At 37.4% G+C, this 10,945-nt stretch overlaps 2 protein-coding genes across 2 annotated transcripts; both read left to right on the plus strand.

Moving 5' to 3' along the window:
• Window positions 1–1,965: 1,965 nt before the first annotated feature.
• On the plus strand, window positions 1,966–2,937 carry LOC114710348 (taste receptor type 2 member 123-like; the record flags this gene model as incomplete). Its single annotated transcript, XM_028894470.1, has 1 exon — window positions 1,966–2,937. A coding segment is annotated over one exon (972 nt), but the record flags the coding sequence as incomplete, so codon positions are not given.
• Window positions 2,938–8,558: 5,621 nt separating this feature from the next.
• Window positions 8,559–9,536, plus strand: LOC114710349 (taste receptor type 2 member 116-like). The gene has a single exon (XM_028894471.1). The coding sequence runs from the start codon at window positions 8,559–8,561 to the stop codon at window positions 9,534–9,536; it is 978 nt and encodes a 325-aa protein (XP_028750304.1).
• Window positions 9,537–10,945: the final 1,409 nt, after the last annotated feature.

Raw genomic sequence — 10,945 nt, forward strand, 5'->3', positions numbered from 1 at the left:
GAATTAGGACCTTGAAGAAGGAAGTGAAGTCATTGGAGGCGTACCCTCAGAGGGGATATTAGATCTACAGCTGTGCTCTCTCACTTGCTACTTTGTTGCTTCTTGACAGGAACACTTCTGATCCACTCCTGCCAGACTGTTCTGCCTTACCACAGACCACAGAACAGTGGAGCCAAGTGATCATGAGTGGAAACCTCCAGACTGTGAGCCAAAACTTCCTTCTTGTTAAGTAAATTAACTCAAGTGTTTTACAGTACTGACACAGAGCTAACAGGGGAGTGTTCCATCTCTGTGTTGATGGTAGGTCTATTTCAATTTTTACTTTTTGCTTAAAATTTGCCCATCTTGGCCTGATTTCATTCTCAATAAATCGTAGTTTACTTGTCAGTTTTTAAAATATGTAGAACTCACTTGTTTTGCATAGGATGTTTTTAGGGGACTATAGGGAATATACAGTCAGTCTTCACAATGAATTCTCCAGGTTTCCCTGGAGAATATATGAGAATTGAGAGACTTTTTTTTGTATGTTAGCATGTGATATATTATTTTCTTTTGTTTAATAACTTCTTAAATAAGGATGACTGTACCATGATTTTTACTTCCCATCTTTCCCAGGGTGTGTATCATGTTTCCTCTGCCATGTTGCCCAAAGTGATGGTTACAGAGCAGATGCAGTAGGTAAGGAAAGGTAGATATAAAACTTTGAGTCTTTGGTGCTAATAAATGAATCAACCTACTGAGCAGGAAGAGGTAAGACTAAGGAGGATTCTTTCTGTTCAGAGGAGCTCATTTACCTTAATAACAGCTTCAGGGACTGCATAAAAGTACCTCATTCCTACACATGGAAGAATATTCTGTAAGATTGCTGAATATTTGCACTGAATACATGCGATGGTACCTTGGAATTCTGTGTAAAACAGCATAAAGAAAAAACTATAAGGGAAGCTGTGCCTTGGGGAAACAGGTTTATAATCTCAGCTACTTGTGAGGCTGAGGTTCAAATCCTGTTTGGACTGTAGAATGACTTTGAGGCCAGACTAAGCAACCCAGTGAGACTTTCTCACACTAAAAAGTAAAAAGGTGGCTAGGGATATAGCTTTTCAGTAAAAACAATTATCTGGCTTGAGTAAGGCTCTGGATTATTAGTTCTGTAATAAATAAAATAAATACAGAAAATCATCATATTACTAAGCATGAGCTAGATACATGGTCATTGAATCAGTGAGAACTTTTGTTGGAATGGAAATAGAAGAGGGCTGGATTTCAATAAATATGTGCTTATGCTTGTGTGTCATGTGTGTGTGTGTAGACAATTGCCCTTGTGACTTATGTAAAGTAAAATGACTAGTATAGTCTCTGTGACATGAACATAGCAGCAGTGATCTCTAAAGAGATTTTGAGACAATTTGGGTACTATGTATGAAGATTTTTGACCAACATCTACATAGATTTACATATATATATATATATATATATACATATATATATATATATAATAACATTTCTGTTCATTTATTTAACTGAAATCTACATAAATCATCATTTTAGGGAATACACATACCATTTCATATTCTTTTAAGTAACTATATGAATTATATTTTTTACTATTGTACAGAATTCACATTGTGTTACTAAAATGTGTAGATGAGGCAAAAAAGAAAGTAATGCAAATAAATGAGCCTTTGCTTGTATGTTAGCAGATGAGAATTCAACACTTCACTCAACTTCAGAAAATTCCAAACTGCTGGATGTAAGGCATGCAGTATTGGATGAAGCATAGCTGAGCTTTTTTGGGAAGAGAAAACAAGATTTTCATGGAGGAATTATGAACCAATTCCTGGGAAATTTAGATGTTTTCTAGTTAGTATTATTTACATGGAATTTTAAAGAATGAATATTTTGAATTTTTAATAACCAATATAGCTTTTAAAACACAGCAGTGATATTATAAATTGAAACATATTCTCACAGACAATGAACAACAGCTTTTGGTTTGCTTCTTCAATCACCTTGTTTATGGAAATAGTAACTGGAACCTTAGGAAATGGATTCGTAGCACTGGTGAATATCATGGACTGGGTCAAGAGAGGAAAGATCTCTTCAGTGGATCAGATCCTCACTGCTCTGGCCTTTTCCAGACTCAGTTTGGTGTGGTCTGTGCTCATTTGTATACTGGTATCTATACTGTGTCCACATTTGTTTATGACTTCAGAAATGCTCATAGTGACTGAAGTTATCTGGATAGTGAATAACCATTTCAGCATCTGGCTTGCTACATGCCTCAGTGTCTTTTATTTTCTCAAGGTGGCAATTTTTTCTAATTCATTTTTTCTTTACCTAAAGTGGAGAGTTAAAAAGGTGGTTTTAGCAATGTTACTGGTATCTCTGATCCTTTTGATTTTAAACATTGTAGTTAAACTGGCATGTATTCATTTATGGATTGATTCCCATGAAGGAAACATGCTTTATAGTTTGAGAAACTTGACACAATTTCCTAGAGCTCTCTTGTTCACCAACTCATCCCATGTGTTCTTACCCATAAACTCCATGTTCATGTTCATACCCTTCATTGTGTCCCTGGTAGCTTTTCTTCTGCTCATCTTTTCCTTATGGAAGCACCTCAGGAAGATGCAGGTCAGTGCCAACAGACCCAGAGATGCCAGCACCATGGCCCACATGAAAGCCCTGCAAACTGGATTCTCCTTCCTGCTGCTATATGCCATTTATTTACTTTTTATTGTCATGGGAATTTCGAGCCTTGGATTGGTGGAGGAAGCAGTGACCATTTTATTTGAGTACTCTTCTGGATTAGCTTTTCCTACAAGCCACTCATTTGTCTTGATTCTGGGAAACAGAAAGCTGAGACGAGCCACTCTTTCTGTGCTGTGGTGGCTGAGATGCCGGCCCAAGGATAGGGACACCTTGGGCCCCACGTAAATTCCAGGGTTTGTCATGTAAATTCTTTTTTTTTCCTGGTTTTTCGAGACAGAGTTTCTCTGTGTAGCTTTGCGCCTTTCCTGGATCTCGCTCTGTAGACCAGGCTGGCCTTGAACTCATAAATATCCGCCTGTCTCTGCCTCCTGAGTGCTGGGATTAAAGGCATGCATCACCACTACCCGGCTCATTATGTAAATTCTTGAGGATGATCGATCAGTTCATAGAGTCTGAAGAGGAAATGCGAAAAATGGGGCTCCTTGGGGAGTGGTAAACACAGAGGAAGGTGGGAGGAGGGTAAAGGGGAATAGCAGTATACAAGTGATCTCATAGGGAAATGGGTAAAGGAGGGAAAGAGGAGGGAGGTATGCAGGAGAAGAAGGAGCTAGATTCATAAAAATAACCCTATGGAGATCTGAAAAAGTCACAAAGTATCATACCATTAACTGTTTACTTAAGAAATTCAGTATGCATACATGCATACATACATACATACATATATACATACATGTGTATGCATGATATATATATCATATATATATATATATATATATATATATATATATATATATATATATATATATGAGAGAGAGAGAGAGAGTAGTTTAAATAAACTGTTCTCATCTGGGCAGACAATACTTCATCCAAGAGCCAAAAACATTATATGGACTCAACAGACTATACTTGAGAATATATATGCATATGCAAATACATGCATGCAATAACAACTGATGAAACAGAGGTCACAAATTTGAAGGGAGAGGGGAGGCGTATACATGAGGTTTTGGAGGAGGAAAGGGAAGGGAGAAATGTAATTAAAATAAAATCCCAAAGCCAAACAAACAGAAAGAGTAGATTAGAAGCATATTATGAATAATTATGCAATCCAGTTCAGTCACATCCAAAAATAATGAGTTTTGTGGGGAACAATTCATTTGAAATACATTATACCCTTTGCAATACAATTATGTATATCACCACATCAGGATACTTAATACAGAATGTGATCCATAACAGTAGCAAAGTTACAATTATGAAGTAGCAATGAAAATAATTTTATGGTTGGGGGGGTCAACACAACATGTGGAACTATATTAAAGGGATGCAGCATTAGGAAGGTTGAGAACTGCTGTTCTAGTTTCCCAAGATCACTTCCAGTGATTCAGATAGGAGGGGTTGGGCATCAAGAGTGAGTAACCATTGGAATACCGGGACAGAGTCATCCTTCTAGTAGGGCACATTAATAATCTCATTATCATTGCCATAGACGTTCCTATTGTTGTATTGTTCTGCCTTTTCCATTGCTTTGGTACCAGGACAAGTTTAGCTGAACTCCGAGATGGATGTGGGATGTTTATATTATGCCTGGAGAAAACACACACACACACACACACACACACACACACACACACACACACACACACTCACAAACACACAAACACACTACAGCAGTCCCATATGAAAATTTTAATATAGAAGCTGTGACAAAAGTTATTATATTAGAAGTGGGAAATAATTAATACTACTGAAAATTCAAATAATATGAATACATAAGAAAATAATTTAACAATTTCAGTATAATGAGATTATGTTGTTTATTTATTTATTTCTCTTGTATTTTAGAGACAGGAGTGCTGTGGGATGTTCTGTATGTCCTGAGGGAGCCTATTCTCAGGTTCCTCATGGGTTTACCCAGCAGGTCCGCATAGAGGATGATTAGGACCACGGGCCTGAGTGCAGGTGTCTGAGATCATCTGCGTTTGGCTGTGCTGTGGGATGGTCTGTATGTCATGTTGTTCTGATTGGTCAATAAATAAAACACTGATTGGCCAGTGGCTAGGCAGGAAGTATAGGCGGGACTAAGAGAGACTGCCTGGAGTGGCCGCCAGGACAAGGAAGATGTAAAGTACTGGTAAGCCATGAGCCGTGTGGCAGGGTACAGATTTGTGGAAATAGGTTAATTTAAGATATAAGAACAGTTAGCAAGAAGCCTGCCACGGCCATGCAGTTTGTAAGCAATATAAGTCTCTGTGTTTACTTGGTTGGGTCTGAGCAGCTGTGGTACTGGCGGGTGACAAAGATTTGTCCTGACTCTGGGCAAGTCAGGAAAACTCTAGCCACAAATGGCGCCCCACGTGGGGCAAGAGTTTCTACCTAAAACCTGAGAAAAGATTCTAAAACGGAGCTAAAAACAGCTTCCTAACCATTTCTCCAACTTTTATCATTCCTTGGTTGTCTGTAGTTGTTTGTCTGGGCATAAGGCTTTGTGAAATTTTACCCATCCATGTGAGCATGATTAGTGGTGTTTTCCTTGTTCAAATCATGTTTAGGCAACCATATTAATAAGACTTTATGAGTATAGCTTCTGATATGCCTAGAAGATACAATCTCACAGCAAACACATTGTTTCTTTGACTCTTGCAATCTTTTTCCTCTTCTTTCTGTAATGATCCCTGAATTTCAGGTTCTGGAGTGTTTTGTAGATGTGTGAATTGGGACTAGGCTCCACAACTCTACATTTTCATTGGTTGTGGTTTTCTATAATGGTCTATGTCAGTTGAAAAAAGAATTTTCCTTCATGAGGGGTAAGGACTTGCCTGGTTATGTGTCATAAATAAAAGGTAAATTCATGAAATTAGCAAAAATAATTACCATAGTTTAAGATGTTGAGAAACAGAAAAAAGAATTCTATGTGTAATGTTAAATCTTTAGTAAAAGAGAATTATATATATATATATATATATATATATATATATATATATATATATATATATATGTTTGTTTATTTGCATGAAACCATTCCAAATTTTAGAGTGTGTCCTTGGAATAGATTTTCTTGCTCTCCTAGTATCATTAATTCATTTCTTTATTCAATTAGTAAGTATAAATGCACATTGAACATCTTTTATATGTGTTTTTGGAGAAATTTTCATAAAATTTTGAATCTATGAAATGAAAAATGAGTCTTTAATATGTTAGTATGAGAAGACATTTGTGTGTGACTATAATGTATATTCTTCACAATATTTTAATATCTTAATACTCACATATGGCGATATTTTATTTGTACTGAAATGTGATTTTATTTGTATGTTAATAAATAAAGTTGCAGGGGTCAGAGCTAATAGCAAGCCATAGTAGAAGTCTGGCAGTGGTAGCATACAGCCTGACAGGCAGATATCTGTGTGTTCGAGGATACCACCAGCATGGAGAAACATGCCTTTCATCTCAATACCAACCATAGAAGACCTGGAGGTCTGTATAGATAGACAATGACGAGGAGGTCATGTGGTTAGGTTTACAACCAATGAGAAGACAAAACAAAAAGTCAATGAAAAGACAGATACACAAAAAATAGGTCTCTTTCTGAGGGGAAGGACGACAGTGACAGCAAAGGGTAAGAAGGAGGTCTTGGTCTTAGCTCTTGGCTGCTGCTCTGACCTCTTGGGCTTTTAACTCTGCATTTGGCTCTGTGTTTCTCATTTAATAAGACAGTTACATCTACACTCATATGCATGTAAAGTAGATTTTCATGTAAAGAACCTTAAATAAATCCTCTTGCTTTCTTTACCTTTAGTTCAATTATAAGTCACTAGTATAGGGGTCTTCTTCGTGGTAGGCAATACATCATCAGTCTTACAGTGCTTTTGATTCAGGTACCACTTCTGTTACATGTGTTATGATGATAATGAATGTCAAGGTCACTTTTCAGGGTTTTGAAAGCTTAGTTTGATGAAAACACTGGTTCTTCATTGAGGCCCTTGCCATGACTCACAGCCTGGGTCCTGTAACATTGACTAGCAGTGGCGGTGAGGGAAAGTAGAAAGGTCTGACACATGTACAGAAAAGCTGGGGTCAGGTGGGGTGTGTGCATTCTGATGGGGAGATGACTACCACCACATCCACATGGAATGTCAGTGTGTTCATTATTTACCATACAGTGGAAGGGTTCTCTGTCTTGGTAGGAGGTCTCTGTAGGTGAGCAGTCTCAGGCTGTATACATGCAGGAGGGGTAGTTCAAGTTACATCTGTACTTACTGGTCACTGAGACTCCCAAGGAAACCTTTGCCATCCATCTGAGCCTTATTTGGGAAAAGCGTTGCCACACCCATGGGGCTGAGGCATTGGAGCACTTGGGGTGACTGTGCCCAAGATCAACAATGCACATTCCCTCAGGACTTCACTCTCTCAGGGCTTCCTCCAACCCCTATATGTCTGCAGATGTTCCCAAAGTGACTGGAACACAGTACAAAGGCTTGTCATATTTGGGGATCACAGAAAGCAATGGTTGGCTTAATCATTTGATTACTAATCTTTGGTGTAGTTGATATATGAAACTTCTTGTGAATGAATAATTGAATGAGAAATGCATGCACCTTCTAAACACACCTACATATGACACTGACTTGTCAATGGCTGAAGACACTTCTGTCTGAGGTAATAAGTTGTCACTTTTTCACATGACCTGGAAAGAAAACTGCCTTCCTAAAGGAGTTGCTATTCAGGTGGAGCCTAAATGCAGTATTTCCAGCTCAGAATTAAAGGGCTCATGAAAGGCCTTCAGTGCTCAGTGTGTCCTCATTAGAGACTTGAGATGAAAAGTCCAGAAGTCTGCCATCTCAATATCTATTCTACAAGGACCCAACAGCAGGGTTGTCTACATTTCTTTTGTACTTTTCCTGGAGTTCATTGTTGGCACATTGAAGGAGCCGAGTTAAAGGAGGCTTCTTGCTTTCACATGAATGAAAATTTTGTGTATCTACTTTTTAGTATTTTTGTGAAATTTTGCTCATGCTTCCCTGCTGTACTGTCTCCCTGTGCCTTTCCAATAATTTAAGATAAATTAATCTTATATAGTTTCCTTATAAGTGATTACCTAAGCACATCTATGGAAATGGGTATGGCTAATTATAACTCAGAATCTTTCTCTGTATCTCTCTCATGTTTTCAAAATCAATCTTGCTTCAGGGACCCGAGGATGGAGTCACCCATACACAGCTGAATAAGTATAATACATATTTTCCTGTCATCTTGTTATTTACTGTTCACATTGCATCATTGGACTTTTGCTTATGGATTACCTATTGAGGAGGAAGGTCTCACTAATGTTACTTGTCTCACACTTTGTGAGGCCATGTATATTCATGTACTGTGGTGCCTGTTAGTAAAGATAACTGAACTGATGTTGGCACAGTAGAGGAAAGGTGGATAAACCTATAGATCCTTGGTGTCTATGGGGAAATGTTCCCAAAGTGACTGGAACACAGTACAAAGGCTTGTCATATTTGGGGCTCACAGAAAGCAATGGTTGGCTTAATCATTTGATTACTAATCTTTGGTGTAGTTGATACTTCATCAAAATTTGCATGTCTCTAGGCGACTGTGTGTAAGGTATACAATATCTGGATGGAGCTCAGTAGAGGTGTCTAGGAAAATTCAAGGCTATTATGATGGAAAGTATGAAGTCATTAGCAAGGTTTCATGGCATGTTTGTTTGGTATTAGACTTGCAAGGTGTTTAAGGAAACATGCTATGGGGTTTTGAGAATTGAATGTGCACATTTTAGTAGTGTGTGTTAACAAATTGTAAACAGTGACAATAGAAATTGGAGCATTCACTGGAAGATGAGTGGTGCCCTACAGAACACATTTACAGTCATTCTGAATGTGGAATTTGTAACTGGCAACTTTGGGAATGGATTCATAGCAGTGGTGAACATCATGGACCTGGTCAAGAGAAGGAAGATCTCTTCAGTGGATCAGATCCTCACTGCTCTGGCCATATCCAGAATCATGCTGCTGTGGTTAGTATTACTGAATTGGTGGCTGTCTATGCTTTATCCAGGGAGATGGCTAACTGAAAGAATGTTTGTGGTAATATACAGTATCTGGACAGCATTCAACCAGTTTAATCTCTGGTTAGCTACAAGTCTCAGCATCTTTTTCTTTTTCAAGATAGCAAATTTTTCCAACACTATTTTCCTTTATTTTAAGGTCAGAGTTAAAAAAGTGGTGACAGTGACATTGTTTGTGTCTTTGTTTCTCTTGTGTTTAAATATTATAGTTATTAATTTACCTGAGAACATCTTTACCACTGAGTATAAGGTAAATATGTCATACAGCTTGACTTTGAATAAGACACGGCTTTCTGGACTATGGTTTTTATTTGCCAACACCATGTTTGCCTTCATACCCTTTGCTGTGTCCCTAGTTGCTTTTCTCCTGCTCATCTTCTCCTTGTGGAAACATCTGAGGAAGATGCAGCACAGTGTCCAAGGATGCAGAGATGCCAGCGCCACGGCCCACATCAGAGCCTTGCAGACAGTGATCGCCTCCCTCCTCCTGTATGCCATCTTCTTTCTGTCTCTGGTTGCTAATGTTTGGGGTTCTCTGCTTCTGGAGAAAAAGATGCTGCTTTTTTTCACACAGGCTGCAAAGATTGCTTTCCCCTCAGTACACCCCTGTGTCCTGATTCTGGGAAATACTAAGCTGAGAAAGGCTTCTCTCTCTGTGCTGCTGTGGCTGAGGTGCAGGCACAAAGACAGGGACCCTGCAGTGCATGGAACCGGGGCTTATTTGTGTGGATCATCCTGCATCCCTTAGAGGAAAATTGGATCACAAGAAATTCTTGTATTTAAATTTATTCAGTTTCTGAATTTCATAAAAATGTATGTTATCTTTTCAACTTGCAAAAGAGTGTTTTGAATAAATGCCATCTAAGCATGCTATAGCCTTTGTAGAATATATAAAACATGTATGTTAATATCAAGATGCTAATATTGTATAAATACAGATTACTTGAATGCAAGAAAGATTATAACAAACATTAATTTTATATCAGCTAATTTCTTTTAAACACTTCAGAATAAGAAATCTAAATATAGGATATGTTTTTACACATGTTCCTTAAAGTAGAACGTTGTAATTTTATATACCATGCTGGTTAGATTTTTGTCAACTTATCACAAGCTTGGGTTATTTGGAAAGAAGACACTTCAACTGAGAAAATACCTCTGTTGAACTGGGCAGTAAGCAATTCTGTAGAATATTTTCTTAATTGATGGTTGATATAGGTAGGTCCAATTAATTATGAGCAGTGCTCTCCGTTGGATGGTTTTGGGTTGTACAAAAAAGCAAGCTTAGCAAGCCATGGAGAACAAACCAGTAAGATGTGTTCTTCCATGGCCTTTGCATCAGTTTCCGCCTCCAGGTTGCTGCCTTCATTTCCTGCCCTGACTTCCATTCATGATTGACTCTAAACAATAAGCTGTAATAGATCCTTTCATTCCAATAGATCCAAGTAGCTTTTGGTCATAGTGTCTACCTTATCATAAGAAAGCAAACTAGGGCATACATTTAAGGAGTACTTTTATATAGGAACTCTTAGTAAATATTATATAAGAATTGATATATAAGTTATGGATTACTAGAAATTAAATATACTGTCCATTATTTAAAACATCAGATTCAACTTACAAATTTCAAAATGCATTATGACACCATGCACCTCCATTTTTTGGTTCAAAAACAACCAGATGGTCATAGAAAAAGAAATTTAGAGTAAGTTGTGAGTGACCAACATTAAGTAACATGGATGTTTTATATGCTTAAATGTTGTTGGTATTAATTAAATAACACTAATGAGAGGTAAATAAAAACATTAAATAAAGTTATAATGAAAGTAAGATGTTTGCAAATAATTTAAATGCAAGAGAGATTTGGAGAAGGAAGCGTTGCATGTTTTCTCTGTTCAATGCTGTTTAAATCTTTAGGGAGAAGATAGACACTATACTTTAGAAATGAAGATTCTTTTGTAATTAATCAAATAAAAAATATTTCAAAATGCTGTTTTCTTTGTTGTTTTGGTATGGTTCTTTCTTTTTTTCCCCTTACATAGTGCTTTCATTTATTCATTTGTTAATAAAATATAAAATGTCAAAAATGATGTCTATTTTTATGTTTTTGGTTAGAGTTTGGGGTTTATGTAGAAACAGGTGACATAAAATAAAATG

The sequence above is a fragment of the Peromyscus leucopus genome, chromosome 3, assembly GCF_004664715.2.
Source record: "Peromyscus leucopus breed LL Stock chromosome 3, UCI_PerLeu_2.1, whole genome shotgun sequence".
NCBI lineage: Eukaryota > Metazoa > Chordata > Mammalia > Rodentia > Cricetidae > Peromyscus > Peromyscus leucopus.

Coding starts and splice junctions, on each gene's coding strand:
- LOC114710349 (XM_028894471.1), top strand. CDS start 8,559: ATGAGTGGTGCCCTACAGAACACATTTACAGTCATTCTGAATGTGGAA.